The following is a 20,155-nucleotide window of genomic DNA, read 5'->3' on the forward strand; positions in this document are numbered from 1 at the left end:
AACCTTATTGTAAAAGTATAAAAAAAATAATTAGCAGTCACATTCACTTAAAATCAACCTCAATCAATATATTTTGTATAGCACATGTTTCAGTGAAAATCCCTTTAAATTGTTATGTCATGATGCATCATCGTTCACAAGCCTGCGCATGATTCCTGAAATTTTGAAAAGTGGTGCACGCCCACTGAAAAAAAAAAACAGGTGTGTCTCAGGGAAAATCCCCGCCCCTTTTACCTTATATGGTCATTGTACGGGAAGTTGATTGACAGCGGGCAGCAGCTGCTGAGATACCGAGACATGGCGGAGCGTACACTTTGATTAAGGTACGTCAGAGGAGTTGCGCTACTTTTGAGTCCGCACAACGCAAATTAAATGGCCAAGAAGAGACTATAAACGCGGACGAACATGCTCTCCTTGGAAGTGCAGGGAAAAAATGGACGAAGTTGCCTCGAGTGAGTAATCCGGAGAAATGAGTAGCTGTTTAGTGCAGTCAAAAGCCTCAGGCAACAAACATGGCTTCTGTGCCTTTCTACAGTTTGTAATGAAAATGCGCTTCATTGAGCATCTCATGGCGACGGTGCTCAGATCCTACAAGTGAGCCGACAGAAAGAAGTTCCTGCGTCTTCATCGGGGTTGTGTCGGGGAAACGGGTGTAAAGCGATAGCGCAGCGCTAGCTAGTTAGCTGGAGAACTGTAGGAACTGCGATGGAGCCCAAGCACAAAGAGTTACTACACCAGTGCCACCAGAACTTACTGGAGTCCATCACGGATGCGGACCGGCTCATAGAGCTGCTGAGTAAATCGGGGACCCTCAGCGAACAGGAGATCTTCGAGCTGGACCAGAACTGCTCCTCTAGCGCGGAGAAAGTGGACCAGCTCCTGAAGATGCTCATGAACAAGCAGAGCGACCATTTCCTGGAGCTGTGTGTGGCCCTGGAGAAGACCTACCCTCACCTGTACTCTGCCCTCTTCACCAACAGTGGAGGACCAGCAGATCACTCTGGTAAGAGAGACTGTTAATCAGTGCATTCGGACTGGGAGGTGAGGTGATGCCCACCATGCTCTGTTCATGATGTGGGTGAGAGCACAAAAGTTTAATAACTGATGTGTGGTGGTCAGATCAACTTATTTTTAGATGATCACGAAAGTCCTTGCGGTGGTTAAGCTTGAGTTGCATATACAATTGGAACAGGAGTGGAGTCACTTTCTTTTTGCATTGGCATATCTATGCATAGATGTCATTGCAATGCATAGATGATGTCATCATGACTTGAATACTTCCTCTTGTATCTTGAGAATTCATATGCTTAATGATTGTGCAGTAGATCATTAGCCAAAATTGGTTGTTGTACGACATAATGAAAGGGGTTTCATGATGGTTACAGAGTTATTTCTAGCCTAGAACAGCTGGGTGGTTCTTTTGCAGGTTGGAACATGGTGTTACAGAGGAGGATGAAAGTACCATCGATTGATTCTCAGTGCAAAGATCACACTGGGTCTTGTTCTTCGTCTACATACTATTACCAATGGTCGGAGTGTGGCATCATGGGTAACTGAATTAAAAATTATTCCCATGGATTAGCTTGTTGAAATGTGCTTCTGTATCACCGCCCCTGACATGGGTCATGTCATTTCCATTTTAATTTCGTTCTTAACCAAGTGCAGCCTTGTACTGTCTATGGAACAGGCTATGGGCTGGCTTGTTTCCATGGAAACACACTTGCCAGAGTACCATGGCAAATTGATTTGAACATACATGTGCTGGGTTTGTAGACCGGAATGAATGGCTCTTGAGCCTTTAAAAATAGTGAAAAATAATTGTAATCGATCTGATTCATTTAACTTACAGTTTTATTTGTGATGATACACTTTTGGTTATATTATTACATGTGAGTTTAATTACTTTTTAATTGGGTTCATCGTGTCCATGAGTGTAGTAGGGTCTTGAATCTCCACAATGGGGTCTCTTAGAAAGAACATCTATCTAAAAGTGGCCAGTAGAAAGCTAAATTAAATGGATGTTCATTTTACCTGAAGTAACTGTAATGTTGAGTGCTTTAAATACTACAGCTGTTGGCTTAGCAGTGTTTCCCTATCCCAGCACATTACAGTAAAAAAAAATTCTAATGTACACCCACTGCCCCATCAGGAAGGCTTAGCTTTAGTACCTCCATTGACACCAAACCAGAAATGTGTTCTTTTTAACACATATAACAATAGATATCACTTATGCCACTTTTCCACTGCACGTTACGGTTCGACTCGACTCTACATTTCTGAGCTTGCTTTTGCACTGCAGTTTAGTGCCGCCTCAATGTGGGTGGGATTATAGGCTGATCGTCATAGTTGCGCCACCTCTACTGCCGTGACATCATCTTAAACGCGACACAAACATTACTGACCATAAACAAAAACACGACCACTAGCTTTTAGCTACTAGCTCATTGTGCTGCATAAAGCAGTTGTTGCATGGTGATTTTACACAAGTGTGACAGTTAAACTGGCCTGGTTGTTTTAGAAGCAAGCTTTCCAGTAGCTGGTCAACTAAATAAAGTGAAGCTTTCAAGCAGAATATAGAGTTAACGTAACAAAACGTAATAAACCTCCATCGTGGACTCCAACAACACCGTGGCCGTGTCCAGGGCACTCTCCCTCCCATTGCTCGCCGGTCTATTGCCATTGATAGCGTCCATTTGGTCGAACCACTTCCACTTTCTTCTGTTTGAACCACTCCGGCTGTTGTGGTCCTTGATGTTTCTGTAATCACACGTTTTTTTTTTTTTTGTTTTTTTTTTTTACTTTTCCCTACACTGTTGGTAGGTCCAGTGGTAGCCGTGTGCGGCCAACAGCTGAGACACTTCCTGAAAGACTTTTTTGTTTCGTTTTGTTCATCGCTAACGAGAGGAACGTCTGCACCTCGTTTATTGACCACAGTGTGGTTTTGCGCACAGCCATTTCTTTTTACAATTTGAAAGTCACGTGAACAAATGATATCGCTGTCGCTGTTGCTAACTTTTAAAAAACTAGCGGGTTGATGTCCCATGTCGCAAATCCAGTGATGCTAGTAGTGACGATTCTCTATGACCAATCAGTGATCTGCAGGGTTTTGACATCACATTTAGGCTTGGCTCGCTTGGAACCTCGACCGAGGTGGCACTAAAAAATGAGATACTAAACTGAGGAAACTAATAAATCAGATACCAGGTACTATCCACAGTGGAAAACCCACAAAAAGCGAGCAGAGTCGAGCTATACCGTGCAGTGGAAAAGCCCCATTAGTATCAGTATTAATGTCATTAAAGTTAATAAAAAAAAAAAATGTACCAAGTAGCACTTCTGTTTTGCTATGTCATCCACACAGATTCATAAAACCTGTACAAATTGTACACATTTTGTGTTTCCTTTATAAAGGAAGTAAAAAAAAAATCACGAGTTTAATCAAGATTAGTTATTTTAATGTATACATTTTTATTTTATTTTATTTTATTGGTTTAACAAAGCAAAATCGATCTTACCAGGTACCCTCAAAACCTGCTTGGTGTTCTGAGTGTTCATTCACCCCAAAAAGAAAATTCTGTCATCATTTGCTCACAATCATGTCATTCTCCTCATGGAACACGAGAAGAAATTTCGAAGAATGTTGGCGCTGCTCTTTTTTCCACACAATGAAAGTGAGTGGCAACTGAAGGTGTCTGTTCCTACTGGCTGAGACAGACTTTAGGCAAATATGTGTACCCAGATACAGTATGAGTGCTTGGCGATATAGAGTTGCCTTTAAACGTCTGTGCCATTAAACTGGATATGTTATTATGGTAAGTCACTATAAATATATTGATTTTAACTTAATTGCTCAGCAAGATTCTATTTAAACTGTTTCTCTGCCATGACAGTGGTTGACTTGACAGAGAAAACTCACCATATAAGCGGACAGTTCACACTAATCTCACTATAGCGCTCCTTGTGGCAGCGTTGAGAATGCAACACATACTTGGGCTGTGTTATTAATTGCGGTCTGATACGTTTAGGAATGCAACAATGCACAAAATCGAGCTTGCATAGCTAGAAGTGTCTGTGTTCATGTACTTAAGTAGAGTATGTTTCAGCCTTAACAGTTTGCCTAACCTTTTCTTTTGTGTTCCACAGACGAAAGTAAGTCTTGCAGGATTGGAAAAATTTGAGGGTAAATGATGACAGATGATAGAATTAGAATTTTTTGGAAAACATTCCATTTAAATACCCCCCCGGGCTACAAATACCACTAGTAGGGAATCACTGCTCTATAGAGAATTACTGTCAGCTTACATGCACATCCACGGTTTCCACCTGACTGTGAATGTGGTCTTAAATGTGTATACCAACCAACCACACATACACACACTAAATACCGTGTAAGAAATCCATAAGCATGGAGCTGTATATTTCCTATACACAGATGTGGTTATTCATCTTAGGATTAGTTCCTTTCTTGTTGTCTAAGGCCGTTCTCTAAAGATGGTCTTTTTCTGCCTCTCCCTTAGCACATATAACGTACTGGGCTTATGCTGATGCAAGTTGAAAGGTATTTTAAAAAAAGCTTCATTTTCTGTAGTGCAGTGATTCAGTACATGTGATTATTGCGTTTAGGCGTGTTAGTAAGAGCTAAAGACAAGCCTTGTCGCCCTGCAGGCTCCATACAGCCAGACGAAAGCTTGCACTGACTCTGCCATGTGTGTGATGACTTGTGCTGATATCAACCTGCTCTGAAGTAATTCTCCCAAGCTGCCACTGTTGGGCTTCAGCTTTTTTCACTGGCAGGCCTTGCTCTACACACACACACACACACACATAAGCTTGTGGAGGAGGGGCAAGATCGGTTCAGAGAAGGCTATTGCAGCGGCAGCTCCAACTGTTCAGCATGCAGGCTAAAGGAACTGCAAGCAGCATGTCTCTTCATGGAAGGACGATCCCGCTCGTCACGCCATAAATCAGCTGAAATAGGGAGACAAAAGATCAATGTTGCCGATCAATCGCTCTAACAGCATAGGAATAGTGAGATTTATGTGTAGATGATATTCCAATGGCCATACTGCAGACTTGCACATTTCAATGAACTGAAAGAAATTGGTTACTGTTAGCGCAGCCCTGATCATTTGTGTTGACTTTGCACCATTTAAATTGTCATAATTTCGTAGCCGTTTTTCTCGAGCTGCGTTTTCGCAGTGAACTCCACTACAGTAAACTTTGATGTTGATCTAGATGAGTGTTTCTCAACAGATTTTGTTTCAGGACCTAGATTTTACATTGGACATCAAGCGGGCCATTCAACACAGTATGAAAATTGTTTAGTGTACTGTAACAGTATAAGGACGCGCAAGGAGGAGGCGGGAACCAGCTGAACAGTCAACAAAGTTTTAATGCAAAAATAAATGAAAACAGACACACATGCAGCTCGGTCGCGCATGTCTCTCTCTCTCTCGAACTGGTGCCTCCGGCTCTCATTTATCTCGCTCTCCCACTGATCAGCCATGCCCCCCTCCTCGTCACACTTCTCCAGCGCCATCGATTTGACTAAATAAAATGGTCGCTCTCCCCTGGCGGATGGCAGCGGCAAGGACTCCGCCACAGCACATCCCTCCTCCCTCCCAGGTTTCGGCATCACTGTAACAGGACAGGCAAGGAGGCGGCGGGAACTGACTGAGCAGTCAACATAAAGTTTAATCAGAAACTCAACATAAACATAAACATTAGGATGCACATGCAACGCAGCCACGTGCGTCTCTCTCTCTCGAACTGGTGCGTCCGGCTCCCCTTTATCTTGCTCTCCTGCTGATCAGCTGATTCAGCGCTGGCCGTGCACCATCATGTCGCGGCCATGCCCTCCTCCTCGTCACATGCACAAAATTGAATTGCGCCAATTTCATGGTCTCAGCAGCCAGTGATTCATGTCTGATAGCTGAATAGCGTTCTGCATGGTTTCCTCGGATGAGGGGCATGTCACAAAACCTGTCCATGTTGGCTTCTGCCACTAGTTGTCCAAGAACCGACTAGTTTATAGAATTTGTATATTTTGGCTTTCCGTTGCCAGTACGTCTCATGAACAGTGTGTGTGATGCAAATTTTGATACACATTCTGATGGATGTCTTCAGACGTTGCGCCATGTCTTGCTCTGTATTTTGAGCATCTCTCCATGAGTATTACATTTTTACAAGTGTCAAATAAAAAAAGAAGTTAAATAAGATAAAATAGTAAAAAATTGTAAAACATTTTCTCAAGTTCCCTGCATTCTTTTCCATTTGTTGCATTCAATCTACCTGTTTTTTTTTTGTTGTTGTTTTTTTACATTTAAAAATGTGTCATTTAAATACCCCCTAAAGCACTGGATTTGGTCCGGTGAACCCAAAACCAGCCTAGTTAGACAGGGCTTCCTAAAGACTAATTAGTTGACAAGTCATTCAGGCAACCCACTGACTAGTTGATTTCATCCGGAATAGGAAGGGTTCTCCTTTTAAGGTTTGTATGCATATTTAATTTGCTATCCTAACTAGGCATGATTATATGGAATTGCATTTTATTATTTGCATTTAGCATAGTTTTTTTCCCTGCTGAAAAGACCTGCGATGCATTTTTGGGTCACAGCTCACCAGTTGAGATTCACTGATCTAGATGCATGTTGAAAGGGAAGTGATGCCAGCATTTCTGACACGCACCTTCCCGAGTCTGGAGTAATTGCTGTGACCTATGGACTGTGCTGCATTGGCTCCGATGGGAGGCGGCTGTATGCGACACTGCAGCTTTACAGTGTCATCCATTTCCCTTTCAAATGAGAAGAGAGGCAGTTGCTTCATATAGGCTGGGGCTCGTCCACAGTGGGCAAACGGGCAACTCCTCCATGCAGTGAAATGTAGGGCCAGCACAACAAGGGAGACAACAAGGCTTTTGTTTTAGCCAAACTCCCTCAAAGTGCAAAGTCAGCAGCTTGCTCTGTTTATGGGCCATGGAGGCTGTCCACTTGGATCCCAGTTGATCAGTGCAATGGACAGAGTAAGTTGCGACGTGACAGTGTATCACAAGAAGGGCTCTTAAATAAGTCCCAGACCAGTTTTAGACATTGACATGCGTGCAGGTCTTGGAGTTTGAATTGAGCATTAGGCTTATTAGCCACTTCCTAAATCCTTGCTGTTTTGCTGAAGTCATTCATGTGGTTAGATTTATTAATTTATTTATTTTTTAAAACTCGCTGGGTTTTTCTTCTTTAATTCAAACTTCTTTTTAGTCCATTTTTTTTCTTCTTTAAAACAGGAAATAAATAGCATTACAAATATTTGATAATATTTGAAAAAAGGAAACATGCACTCTGAAATTATTTAAAATTAAGTTCATTTGCAAAGCAGAAACGTTATCTGTGATTATCTGAAAATGACCAGTTATTGCCAGATTAATTGGCCTCTTCTAATCCTACATTTTGTCTTAAAAGTGGATTTCTAGTTGAAAACGATATATATATATGTTTTTTTGGTTAAAAGCACAGTAGTGATTTTGTCAATGAAGTGTTGAGTGTATTTTGCAGTCAGGCACTACTCATGTCTTAGTGAAGCATAGCTCATTCCATGAAATTTTAACACTCATGCCACTCTGATTCAAGGCCATCACTTCAGATCTAAAGGGTTTTTTAGGATCTTTGCCTTTTAATGTCACACTCAAGGACAAGATACCCTGTATCTTTTATATTCTTTGTGTCAGTTTCCCTTTTTATCCACCTAGCTAGATGGAATGGCTTTTAGAGTGCATTGCTTTTATTCAATATCTCGGCTCTGTTTTATGTGTGTATCCAAATATATGTCTGTATACTGTCTGTGTGTCTAGTTTTCTGTCTGTCTCTAGCTATTTCTAGTTTGCGTAACACATCATCACTAATGTGGTTCAATAAAACTATTTCATAAAACCAATATGACCCCTTTATGATGATTTTGTGTGTGTGTGTGTGTGCGCGCGCGTGCATATGCTTTCACGTTGTTAAAAACAGTATTGATCTTTTCTCCATTTGTGGTGTAAACACATTCACTAGCAGATCCAGATCGTTTAATGGCAGTCGTATGCATGAATGAGTGTGCTAACACTGGAATTAAAGGAGACAAAATTATACTGTGCCAGCACCACATGAATAGATACTAGTCTAGGTCTCTCTAAAAGGATGCAAGCCTGCCAGTATTGCTCAGAGCTCAGACTCCGTAAGAGGCAGAGCTATCAAGAAGGACTTCATTACTATTTACAAGTGTTCCCAAGCCGCTTAATTGCTGAGGAACTGCTTTGAAAAGTTTCACGTTCAGACAACAATGTTGTCAAAACGATCCCCGTTCACACTAAAAACGCTGTATTATGCATGCCATGTCAGTAGTTGGCGATGTCACTTTGTAAAGAAACATTACGCGCCTGCGCACATCGCACATGCCTATAGACTGAACACGTAATACGCGTGCGCATGACATCACCGTTTTCACAAATTCGCGTTTTTGTATGTTTACACGGAGACGATAACAGCATAGTTTTCAAAAACTTGCACTTTGAAACCCGTTTTCAAAAGTTTGCGTTTTCGGGCCCCAAAACGCCATGTCGTGTAAATGAACAGCAAAAATGCATAAAAAGATTTCCGTTTTTAGTTGAAAATGTTGTCGTGTAAACGGTCCCTAAATGCTAGTTGTGAGGTAATGTAAATAAACAGAACTGTGATAGAGCGGTGTCCTGAAGCCTGCAAATGTGATCGTCAAAGGGATAGTTCACCCAAAAATGAAAATTCACTCATCATTTTCTCACCCTCATGCCTTCCCACATGTGTATGTTTTTCTTTCTCCTGCAGAACACAAATGAATATTTTTAGAAGAATATCTCAGCTCTGTAGGTCTATACAATGCAAATGAATGGTTGCCAGAATTCTGAAGCTCCAAAAAGCAGATCAGGTCTGTATAAACATAATCCACCAAACGCCAGTGGTTAAATCCATGTCTTCTGAAGTGATCCAGTTGGTTTTGGATGAGAACAGACCAAAATGTAATTCCTTTTTTACTGTACAACTTGACTGCAGTCTCCTTGGCGATCATGATTTCAAGCTCGATTACAATTCCTAGTGCTTGATGCTAGGGCTGCAACTAACTATTATTTTGGTAATCGACTAATCTAACAATTATTAGAATGATTATTCGACTATCCTGGCAATTATTGCAACGATTAATCATTAGCTCTAAACCGACTATTGAGCTTGTGCCCCGACTTAAAAGGTTGTATTAAACGTGCTTGCTAACAATAAAGAGGACAAAATCATCTTTTAAAAATTCCTCTAAATGACATTCACTGAATTAAAAGGAAAAAATATCTTTTATTAAGTTTAATTCAGTAAAAATTTCACTACAAAAAAATCCTATTGTTATCAAGTGTATTTGTCTTTTTCTATTTAAAATTGTCTAAAAATCCTTAAAACAAGATACATTTACTTGAGAAGTAACATATAAGATATTTAGACTTGCTTTAAGAGAATGTATCTTAAATATAAGTGTATTTTGTATAAAAGTGTATTTATTCACTTGGTTATACTTCTGCGAGTGCAGAAAAGATAAAATACACGTATATTCAAGATCTATTCTCTAAAAGAAAGTCTAAATATCTTATATGCTGTTTCTCAGGTGAATGCATCTTTTTTTAAAGGATTTTTAGATATTTTAAAATATTTGTATTTTTAATATTATATTCAACATTCTCAGATTAAAAAAAAAAATTCTTCTGCAGTATAGCTGCTAAAGTAAATGTACGTTGTTTTAACATCCATCATTTTGTTCAATCCATCTTTAACACAAAAAAACAAACTCCTCTCTTATTAATAAAGCTGCGTTTTGCCAATTTTCTTCACGATAAGAAATGCACAGTGACATATATTATGATTCAATAAGTTGCCATCGCGTTATAATCTAGCTGCATTAAGCGCGTGCACTCGAGTGATGAGCGTCCCTGCAACAGAGTGTGAACCTCAGCCGGGTGCAGTTTCAATCTCTCCCCCTTAGATCGGGACACTTCGCGCAACTCATAGAAGAGGCGCTGACCGCACAGAGAAATGGCAATTTCCTTATTATTTTAACTTTAATAAAGGTATAACGCATAAAATAGAACTGCATTAAAGATGTAATGCCGGGGTGTTTCCTTTAAAGACGCTCGACACACAAGTTTTGCTTAAGCTGAGCGTTAGCTCCGGCTTTGCTTATTCCACAACAAGAGTGCTTCTGTATTTACTTATTTTGTATTTTTGCATTATAATTCCCTCATACTTTGCGATCTAAAGCTGTTTAGATGAAGCTGTTTGGAAAGTTTAGAGTGCGTCTGGACTGTGAGATGTGTAATTCTTCCTCTCCTCAGTCAGACGAGAGCTGCAGTGCTGCTCTTGTGTGCAATCATTAGAGTTTCATATGATCTTATGTTACGTTAAGATCAAAGGACTATTCGACAACTAAAATTTTTGTCAACAATTTTTTATTGTCGACGTTGTCGATAACGTCAACTAATCGTTTCAGCCCTACTTGACGCATGCGCAGAATGCATGATGTCGCGACACAAAGTGTTATCAAGCTTGAAATCATGATTGTGGGGCCTGGTAAAATACGCTGGCTACCACCCCTGGAGTTCGCTAGTTTGAATCCCAGGGCGTGCTGAGTGACTCCAGCCAGGTCTCCTAAGCAATCAAATTGGCCCAGTTGCTAGGGAGGGTAGAGTCACATGGGGTAACCTCCTCGTGGTCGCTATAATGTGGTTTGTTCTCGGTGGGGCGCATGGTGAATTGAGCGTGGTTGCCGCGGTGGATGGCGTGAAGCCTCCACACGCGCTATGTCTCCGTGGCAACGCGCTCAACAAGCCACGTGATAAGATGCGCGGGTTGACTGTCTCAAACGTGGAGGCAACTGGGATTCGTCCTCCGCCACCTGCACTGAGGCGAATCACTATGCGACCACGAGGACTTAGAGCGCATTGGGAATTGGGCATTCCAAATTGGGAGAAAAAGGGGAAAAATCCCCCCCCCCAAAAAAAACAAAAAAAAACAATGAAATCATGATTGTGCCTAGAGACTGCAGTGGCAAGATGTAGTGAAAAGGGGTTACATTTTGGTCTCACCCAAAACCAACTGCTTCAGAAGACATTGATTTTACCAGTGGAGTCTAGATTATCTTCATGCTGACTTTGTCTTTTTTGGAGCATCAAAGTTCTGGCCACCATTCACTTGCATTGTATGGATCTACAGAGCTGAGATATTCTTCTAAAAATCTTTGTTTGTTTTGGTGGGATGGCAACAGGGTGAGTAAATGGTGAGAGATATTAAAATTTTTGGGTGAACCATCCCTTTAAAGAGAGCGTTCACCAAAAATGACATCTCTGGCATAATTTGGTCACCCACATGTCACTTCAGACCTGTATCTTCTGTTGAACTAAGGCTGGGTTTTTTCCAAATTTTTTGATTTATTTGAATTTATATGATTTCTATGTATTTTTTATTTTTTTTTCCAATCAAGGAATTGAGGTTTTGCATAAAAATATTAGCAAACGATATGGTTAGATGCATTGTCAAGCCACCAAAGGCTGAATAAGGAAGCACTTGGCTTAATTCCGATTTCAATCTGATCAGCTGCACGTGTGTGACGTGCTCCAAATGAATGTGACAGGTTAACAGCACAGAGACTGATATAAAAGATACCGGCAATATTTTCAGTACAATTGCACAGTGTGATTGTAGCTCAGCTTCGTCCACCATGCATATATACACCGGATTAAGACCATACTGGCCTCAGAATTCTGTACATGTTGATAAACGGTCCTCTTTCTTTTTACCCACAATAAAGCGTTAGTTACGTGACAGTTATGGGCGCTTGATTTCAAACCATATGGATAGGCTAAATATTGGAGAATCAAACATCCACTGCTCCTTTTACCATGATGATTCAAATAGATTGCTAATTATTGCTTTGTTCTGTGACGTGTTGTAATTGTACTGCATCTATAGCCAACATTTGGCAAGTGATCATTCTGACTAACTTTGCGAGATGAATTGTAAAAAATCTTTTTTCGAGTTGTCTTTTTAAGACTCAAATAGCTGGTCCAGAAGGATTACTTGTGCCCTAGCTATATATGGGATATTGAAAAAGCGGGCCACATGTCCCTTAGGAAAATGTTTTATTCAAGTCTGAATTATGTTCTTGTCAGTGCAACACAATCAGCTGAGTACAGTATGGATGGTTTTGTTTATTTTTAGAGACTTTATTCTCATTTAGTAAAGAGAATACATACTTCTGTGGAGTAAAAATGTTGCACGTGTCACAGTCAAGTTTTCTGCTGCATGATCAGGGTTTGAGATGAGTGACCCTTTTCATTTACGCCGACTCTTGAAATGCAAACGTGGATTGTTATGCATTGTCCCACACAGCACAACTCACAGCAAGGTTGCATTTTTGAAGGACTTGTCCGGCTTTGATGTAAGTGAAAGCTCTGGTTACTCTTTGGACACAACTCTACAGTCTCAATTTACTCTCAAATGACTTTAAAAAAAATGAAAAAATAAGTTAAAAATGTAGTGACACATGAAATTGCTCTGATGTTTACTTTGCCATCACATGGGAAATCTCTATAAGATGTGGTGAAAGGAAAAGCAGGTTTTGCCCGCAACCAGGATAACGCAAATCTGTGTTTGAAGTGATATGTAAAAAGATAAAATGCTGGTTTGGTGATAGTGTTAAAGGTTATGGATCTGCGCTGCCTACACAATGGTTGGTGCTTCTAGTAGGTTGACCGAGAACTAGAGTTACTGATCACAGTCTTGCTCTATTACGTACAATTCTACCATCAAGCAGAGCATTTAACCCCAGCTCACTCCAGGGGATCTTTCCTTGCTGCTAGTGTGCCATTAGTGTACTGCAGATAAAAAGCACCTATTAAATGCCAAGTAACTTCAGATGCAGCACTCACAATTTCCTGATTTTCTGTCCTTTATGTATTCACAAGTCAACCTGGGGTTATTCGCCCGTAATTGTATTGAGTGAGTGTTAGATTACCTCTGATACCCTCACAGTTTTAAGCAGGGTTTTCAAAAGTGGGAATGTCCCACTATCTGTGTGTGACATCACTTGATACGTGACAATTTAGTGCTTTTGTTTGCTGATGTCTCTAACTTAACGCTTTATCTAGACCAGTGTTGGTGAGTAACTAACTAAAAGTAGCGACTCTTACTAACTTTAATTCATCACAGAATCCCAGCAAGTGAAATATCACCCGTGAGTGCTACAACGGCATGGAGCATGAACACCAGTGGAGTGGTAGGCCTACTGTGGTTAGTAGTATATGGACATTTGAAAGTTTTTAGAAACTTGCCAGTCCGACACAAGTCAGTGTGTCCCGAAAATAATAATATAGTTTTTTTATCGAAATGTGTTGAATGTAAATGTTTATTGTGTGAAAGTTCACAAGGAGTATAGATGTGTAAGTGCAAAACAGTAGAAAATGAATAGTTTAGGTGTGTGTGTGTGTGTGTGTGTGTGTGTGTGTGTGTGTGTGTGTGTGTGTGTGTGTGTGTGTGTGTGTGTGTGTTTTTTTTTTTTTTTTTTTTTTTTTAATGATTTGAGTTCTATCACAAAGGGGGAGAACATGATTCCTGGGGATTTTCCAGTCTTTTTGCCAATATTTTTTTTTTTTTTTTTTTTACAAAACTGCATTTTTTTTTTCTGCATAAATGTTCCATTTGCCATGGTATTATTTTTCCTTCATTCACAAGTTGTGCCTTATGTGAAATACATATTTTTATATATTCTAAAATGTATTTTATAATATAATGATTGTAAAGTAATGAATTTCATGCATTTATAATATAAAATATTAAAGGGGTCATGAAATGGAAAATATAAATTTCCTTTATTTAGACATAAAAGTTAACTGTACTAGAAAAACATACTGTACATTTCAGAACTCAAAACTCCCTCCCCAGTCTAAAAAGAGCATTTATAGTTCCCACTCTATTGAAAGAGACATGTCATCCCCAGAACATGTCATCGCACCCTTGGCCTCGCCCACTGGCGTGCAGTTATGTGTGTTTGTCTGTTCATTGTGCTATGGACTATGTATGTGCATGGACTGCTTTTGAACCAGTCATAATACGATTCAAGCTTTGCAAAGGGACTTTTATTGAAGAATGGGGCAGTTAAAACACTTGACTGCAAAACAGGAAGTAAACAGTTTAATTCATGAATATTTCATTTGTTATGACTGTTTGATAGTTATGGTGCTGATGTGCTTGAGTACTTTGATACATTCAGATGCAATGCGTTGGATGTGCATTGTGTGTAAACCCTGAAATTTCATTTTATAATGTTGTGGAGAGCTTGTTCATTCTCTTTCGATTGAGCTTTGAATATGGCTGAATTTGAAGGGGCTGCACAATATTAGCCAGTCAGAACAGTGGGCATTTACATTGAAGTTTAAAAGAGCCGTTGTGGCCCAAACCAAGCTTTTCAGAAAGAGGGCAAAAAACAGGGTGGAAAATGATAATTTATTACAAGACTATGACTATTTTAGCGCTAAAACCTTTTATAACATTATCAGTGGATCTCAGGGAAGATAATTAAATGATAAGAAAATAGCATTTCATGATTAATCTGGGGTTAAATGACCAGAACATTTTCTTGACTGGTTTTGCGAAAATCACAAGTATGTTGTATTTGTTTATGTTTACATATTAAAATGAAATGTTAATTCAATTTCAAAGATATTGCCCACTCATATAGCTTCGATATTGCCCCAAATATCTTTTTTGTAGTTAGCTACTTTTAACTTGACTACTTTTTCATAATGGTTCTTTACTGTTGCTTGGCTTTATTCAGCTCTGAGTAGTTTGTGGCTTGACACACTACATTTTTAAAGTGGCTTTCCTAACCACAGCACCAAACCAACTGTAAACACTGTCATGTCACATGACCATCTCTAAGCCCTGATTGGTTGGTTCTTCTGAACGTTGCCCCCTGTGCCACAGCCTTGCCATGCGGCCTCATCGAGCTACCTGAACAAAGGCTGTGAGGTGTGATGTGTCTTCTCCTGAGGCGCATTGCTGTCTGACTGTCAGCTTGTACTGGATCGTCTTAGAGCTGAGCTCAGTCCACATTTAATCAAACAGCAGTGAATCCTGCAACAAAAGCGTCGCCAAAGTCAGTTTGATTTAGAGCTGAATTGTGGGTAAACAGAATCATTTATTATTAGACTCAATCTTTAGCAGCCCTCACTGCTGGCTCAGCATCATGAACAGGACAAACCTATAACACTTTAAGAACCTGAAGATTTAAAAACTCTATAATGTTTGAATAGATTAACAGGGTCAAATAAGATCTTGTGATTTGAAGATCAACCCCCATACAAACAGATTGTGCTAGGTTGTCAAAGCTCAAGGATAAATGTGTTTTTTGGATGAATGCTTGAACAAAAGCTCTTGCGTTAATCTATTATTAAGCTTCAGCCTTTAGCTTTTGTCTCAGTGTAAGACTTTCTTAGGTTCATTTTTCAGGAAGGGACACCGTGCATGTTCATTCTCTGCCTGTGAATTCGTAGACGTATGGCAGGATTAAAAATTCAACTTAATTTGTCATAGCAGTGCATGTCATCCCGTATTTGTGATGCTTGCTGGGGGGTTGTTGGGGGTTTGATCATCTAGTTGCCTGAAACAACTGTTGGACAAAGTGTATGCAGAGCAGGGAACAAACAAACACAAAAGATGCCCAGGGCAAAGCATGGCATGTCTGACCTACTTCATGCATGAAGACACGAAAGGGTTATTGCTATTGTTTTAAAATCTCTCCAACACAAATCTTGCCAAATGTGCCTGTGCGCAAATATTTGCGTAATTTGCATAATAATATATATAGATATATATATTTTTTAGTAGATTTTTGAAGCTCCAAAACTCACAGACAGTCAGCATAAAAGTCATCCATATGACTCCAGTGGTTAAATTAATATCTTCTAAAGCGTGTATATCACTTTAGGTGCAAAAAGATAAATATTTAAGTACTTTTTTTTTTTTTTTTTAAATCATGCTTCACACATGCACGTGTGACGTAATTGCACTGGCATTTGAAACGCATGAGAACTGAGGCACGCGAGTCACAGACGGAAGAGCAACGCTGTTTACAAGTGAGGAGGAGGAACGCTGTACAGTAGCTTAGTTGGTTTTGGTTTAGATCTGTATTTATCTGTTTCTTTACTCACAGTGGTAAAAAGATAAAAGTTCACAATATATTATGTATTTTACAAAGAAGATATATCAGTAGGAGTACTATATTCAATCCATCTTGACCAATATTTTTTTATTTTTATTTTAGAGAAAATAACTTTTTCTGTTACAAAAATATAATTCATAACTTCTATAAATTCTTGCATAGTTTGTGTCTTAGGCTGTAGCCATTTCTTCGTAATTACTTTCTTAGATGCAGTTAACAGTATTCTAAATAGATATTGATGACCCGTTAACCCAATATTTGGGGCTATTAAGCCCAAATAAAGTATCTCAAACTTCATAGGAATTGTAAGATCCAATACTCTTTCTATAGTTTTTTGGACATCCTGCCAAAAGGATTGAATTATATTACAACTCCAAAAAATATCATGATAATTAGCATTTGTGTACCCATACTGTCTCCAACATCTTTTGAAAAGTGTTTTTTCTGGGCTGGTGTAGTAAAATAATGGATCAGATATTTACAACAAAATTCCCTCCAACTCTGAGATGAAGTTGTCTGTCATGGTTATAACACATGTTTTTCCACTTTTCATCAGATAAAATTAAATTACCTTCCTACTCCCATATTTCTTTTATATACTTTGAAATTTTATTTTGATGTTTGAAATGATTATATAACCTAGAAATACTTTGTTACATGACATGATTTGTATGACATAACATATTCATTATTGTATTCTTCTTTTATCTGTTACTGTTATTAAAATGTTTTGATTATAATAATATCTTATTTGTAAATATCTATAGAAGTCCCCTTGTTACAATTCAAAAATATTTTTAAGAGTTTGAAAATCTTGTAATTCACCATCACTCATATCTTTGGTAACCCACATTTTAAATCGGTTATCTAATATATTCGGAGTAAAGACAGAGGCATATGAACACCATCTTAACAACTTTTCTTCTGCTTGTAGTCCATGTTTTTTACATCATCCCACGCTTTGAGAGATCCACGGGTTATATTTATCTGATAAACGTACTCAACATTTTATCTGCTATCATTGCTTGAATTGGTATATTATCAGTTAATGAAACCTTGATATCTTTCCATTGTGCCATATACTTGTTGTTAAACCAACATAAAAAGGTCTTATCTGTGCAGCATTAAAATAGTCCTAAAAGTGAGGTAATTCCTCCTTTCTTTTGCAGTTGAAGTGTTTTATATTTGATCCTAGGTTTTTTACCTTGCCACAAATAATGTGAGAAGTTTATCCCATTCTGCAAATAGCTTATTAGAAATATCAACAGGTGAGGTCTGAAACAAATACAAAAGTCTAGGTAATATATTCATTTTTACTGACTCAACTCTTGACCCAAAACTTAAAAAAGAAACTAATTTCCATCTGGCTAAATCTATCTTTAGTTTAGCATTTAAGATATCATAATTGGTAGACCTAAGGTTTTTTTTTACATTTTTACATAAATGAACACCAAGATATTTAATTGATTCTCTCTGCCAATCAAAACTATATTCATGTTTAATATTTAAAGGAGGATTATAATTATAAACTAATAGTTGGGATTTTTGTTTAATTTATAACCTGAGTAGGAGTATAGTTTGTAGTAAAACAATCATAACTGTGTAATTTTAATTATGCTACCTCATCTGTCAGCATGATGCCGGTGGATCACGTTGTCTCTTTGTACGTTACGTCATTGTTTTGGCCGATGCTCGCGTCCCTATGGAGTGTGTGCATGAGCACGAGCAACAGGTAGCTGGCTGCAGTTCACTTAACGGCCACAGGTGTCATTAATAACAAGGGTTTCTGAATCTGACATACTGCACCTTTAACAATACCTTAAGTAAAAAGCAGATTTTTACAGTTTCAGAAGGTTAATATCAAGTTTATGTTTTTTTTGTTTTGTTTTTTTTTACTGTAAGTTTTACACTGTACAATTTACAGGTTGTTCTTTAAAGTTGTTTAAATTTTTACTGTATTTTTTACATAATTATTATGGCAACCACAACTGCCAATTATTTTTTTTTTGTTTTTTTGTACAAACAAAGAGTATTAAATCATCATCTTGATCATGTGGGTTAGGGTTAGCTATAGTTGTCTATAATATGTTTCAGATATTTTTCGATAGGATATAATTTACAATGAACATTTTTAATTTTGGTTAAACTCTCTGCCTCTTGTTTTCTGAATTTTCTTGCTAAAACTTTTGTGTATTTGCATACCACCTCATAATGTTTATAATTAAAACATTTTAGATTCTTTTCTGTCTCTTGTGAACGTAAATTATCTATTTCATTTTTTATTTATTTATTTATTTATTTATTTTTTTGAAGAGTATCATGCCTCATATTTCACTTATGTTCTTGTTCTAACTGTTTTCGTTGGATCTGGAGTTCTTGTAATTGCAACTGCTTTTACTTTTTCAAGAAACAGGAGATTGCAATAATCTTTCCTCGCATCACTGCTTTACATGCATCCCATAATAATAATAGAGATATTTCTCCATTATCATTTTGTTCTATATATTGATTAAATCCTATCTCAAGTCCTATCTACTTGAGGATTTTTTAATATACTAGACTTTAATTTCCAATAAGAATTATTTTTGTTGTTCAACTAAATTTAAAAGCACTGATATAGGAGCATGATCTGAAATATCCATAGTGCCTATTTCACAATCTTTTATTCTATGTCTATCTTTCATAAAAAAATAAAAGACTGCATGTGGATAAGAATAAAAGGTATAATCTCAGCTAGTTGGAAACAAGTCCCTCCAAACATCTATAATTACAATATCTTGCATCAAATAATTGATCTTCTTTAATATAGGCATCTGATTCGTGCATTTAGAAGAATCTAATTTAGGATTTCAACGTATATCTAAACCACCCCACAAACAAGTACACCATTAGTTTCAGATACTATCATATCAAAAATAATTTTAAAGAAATTAATTTAGCTTCCAGGTGGGGCATATAGTTTTAATAACATTATTGGATACCCATCTATTTTCCCATTTATCATAATAAAGCTGACTTCCTTATCTTTTAATTCTGTATTATGTTCATAATTTACACTACTTAAAATGTATATAGCGACGACTCTTTTACGCCATGAACTATGAGATGAGGAGAAAACAAATTTAAAGCACATCTTGTTTAATTTACCATGTTCTGGTTCAGACAGGTGAGTTTCCTGTAGAAATGCAATTCGGGTTTGTTCTTTTTTTTTAGTTTTGATAATATTTTAGTTAGTTTAATAGGATTATGAATTCCATTAACATTAAATGAAGTTATTCTAATTTGATCTTTTTTACACCCGTATAACATATCCCTTTGTCATAATGTGTATTTATTAACATCTCCCTTAATACGGCGGAAATCAATGGCGTTCCAACGTAACAAGCAACATACAATAACAATAATACATCCAAAGAGAAAAAGAAAAAAATGGATTATAATGACTCCCACTATGGTCCTTTTGTATTGGACCTTTTTTAGAGCCTATAGGTGGATATTCAACTCTAAAGGGTAAACCTCAATCTCTCCTATTGAGAGGAGGGTCCTTAAAAAGCCAAGCCATATCCAGAAAACAGTCATTATTATAGTCCGTCACTGACAAAATATTTATAATTCTAAAAAAACTTTTGAAGCAAAAAAAAAAAAAAAAAAAAAGCAATTTCATAACTGACCTGTAATTATCGACTGACCTTAAAAGTCCAATGTCTTTTGTTTTCATTTTATCCTATTTAATCCGAGACTGCAACACGTTTCAAAGTTTGGAGCTTTTCCTTGAAGCTTAGATCTGGATGTCTTGTCTTCCTCTTGTTTCTGGGTATTTTTTGCCAGGTTAGACGTTGTATACATTTCCATCAGTGATTCAGGAGATTTAATTACAGTGACCTGATATTTCCTT

At 37.9% G+C, this 20,155-nt stretch overlaps 1 protein-coding gene across 4 annotated transcripts in view; it reads left to right on the forward strand.

Moving 5' to 3' along the window:
• Positions 1–281: 281 nt before the first annotated feature.
• Positions 282–20,155, forward strand: part of dlg5a (discs, large homolog 5a (Drosophila)) — an 84,881-nt gene continuing 65,007 nt past the window's right edge. For all 4 annotated transcript variants that reach the window (XM_051651279.1, XM_051651282.1, XM_051651281.1 and 1 more), the window contains exon 1: positions 282–1,003. In XM_051651279.1, the coding sequence (XP_051507239.1) occupies positions 706–1,003 (298 nt within the window). In that variant the 5' untranslated portion in view covers positions 282–705. The remainder of the gene's footprint in view (positions 1,004–20,155) is intronic.

This window comes from Myxocyprinus asiaticus, chromosome 23 (genome assembly GCF_019703515.2).
Source record: "Myxocyprinus asiaticus isolate MX2 ecotype Aquarium Trade chromosome 23, UBuf_Myxa_2, whole genome shotgun sequence".
Lineage (NCBI taxonomy): Eukaryota > Metazoa > Chordata > Actinopteri > Cypriniformes > Catostomidae > Myxocyprinus > Myxocyprinus asiaticus.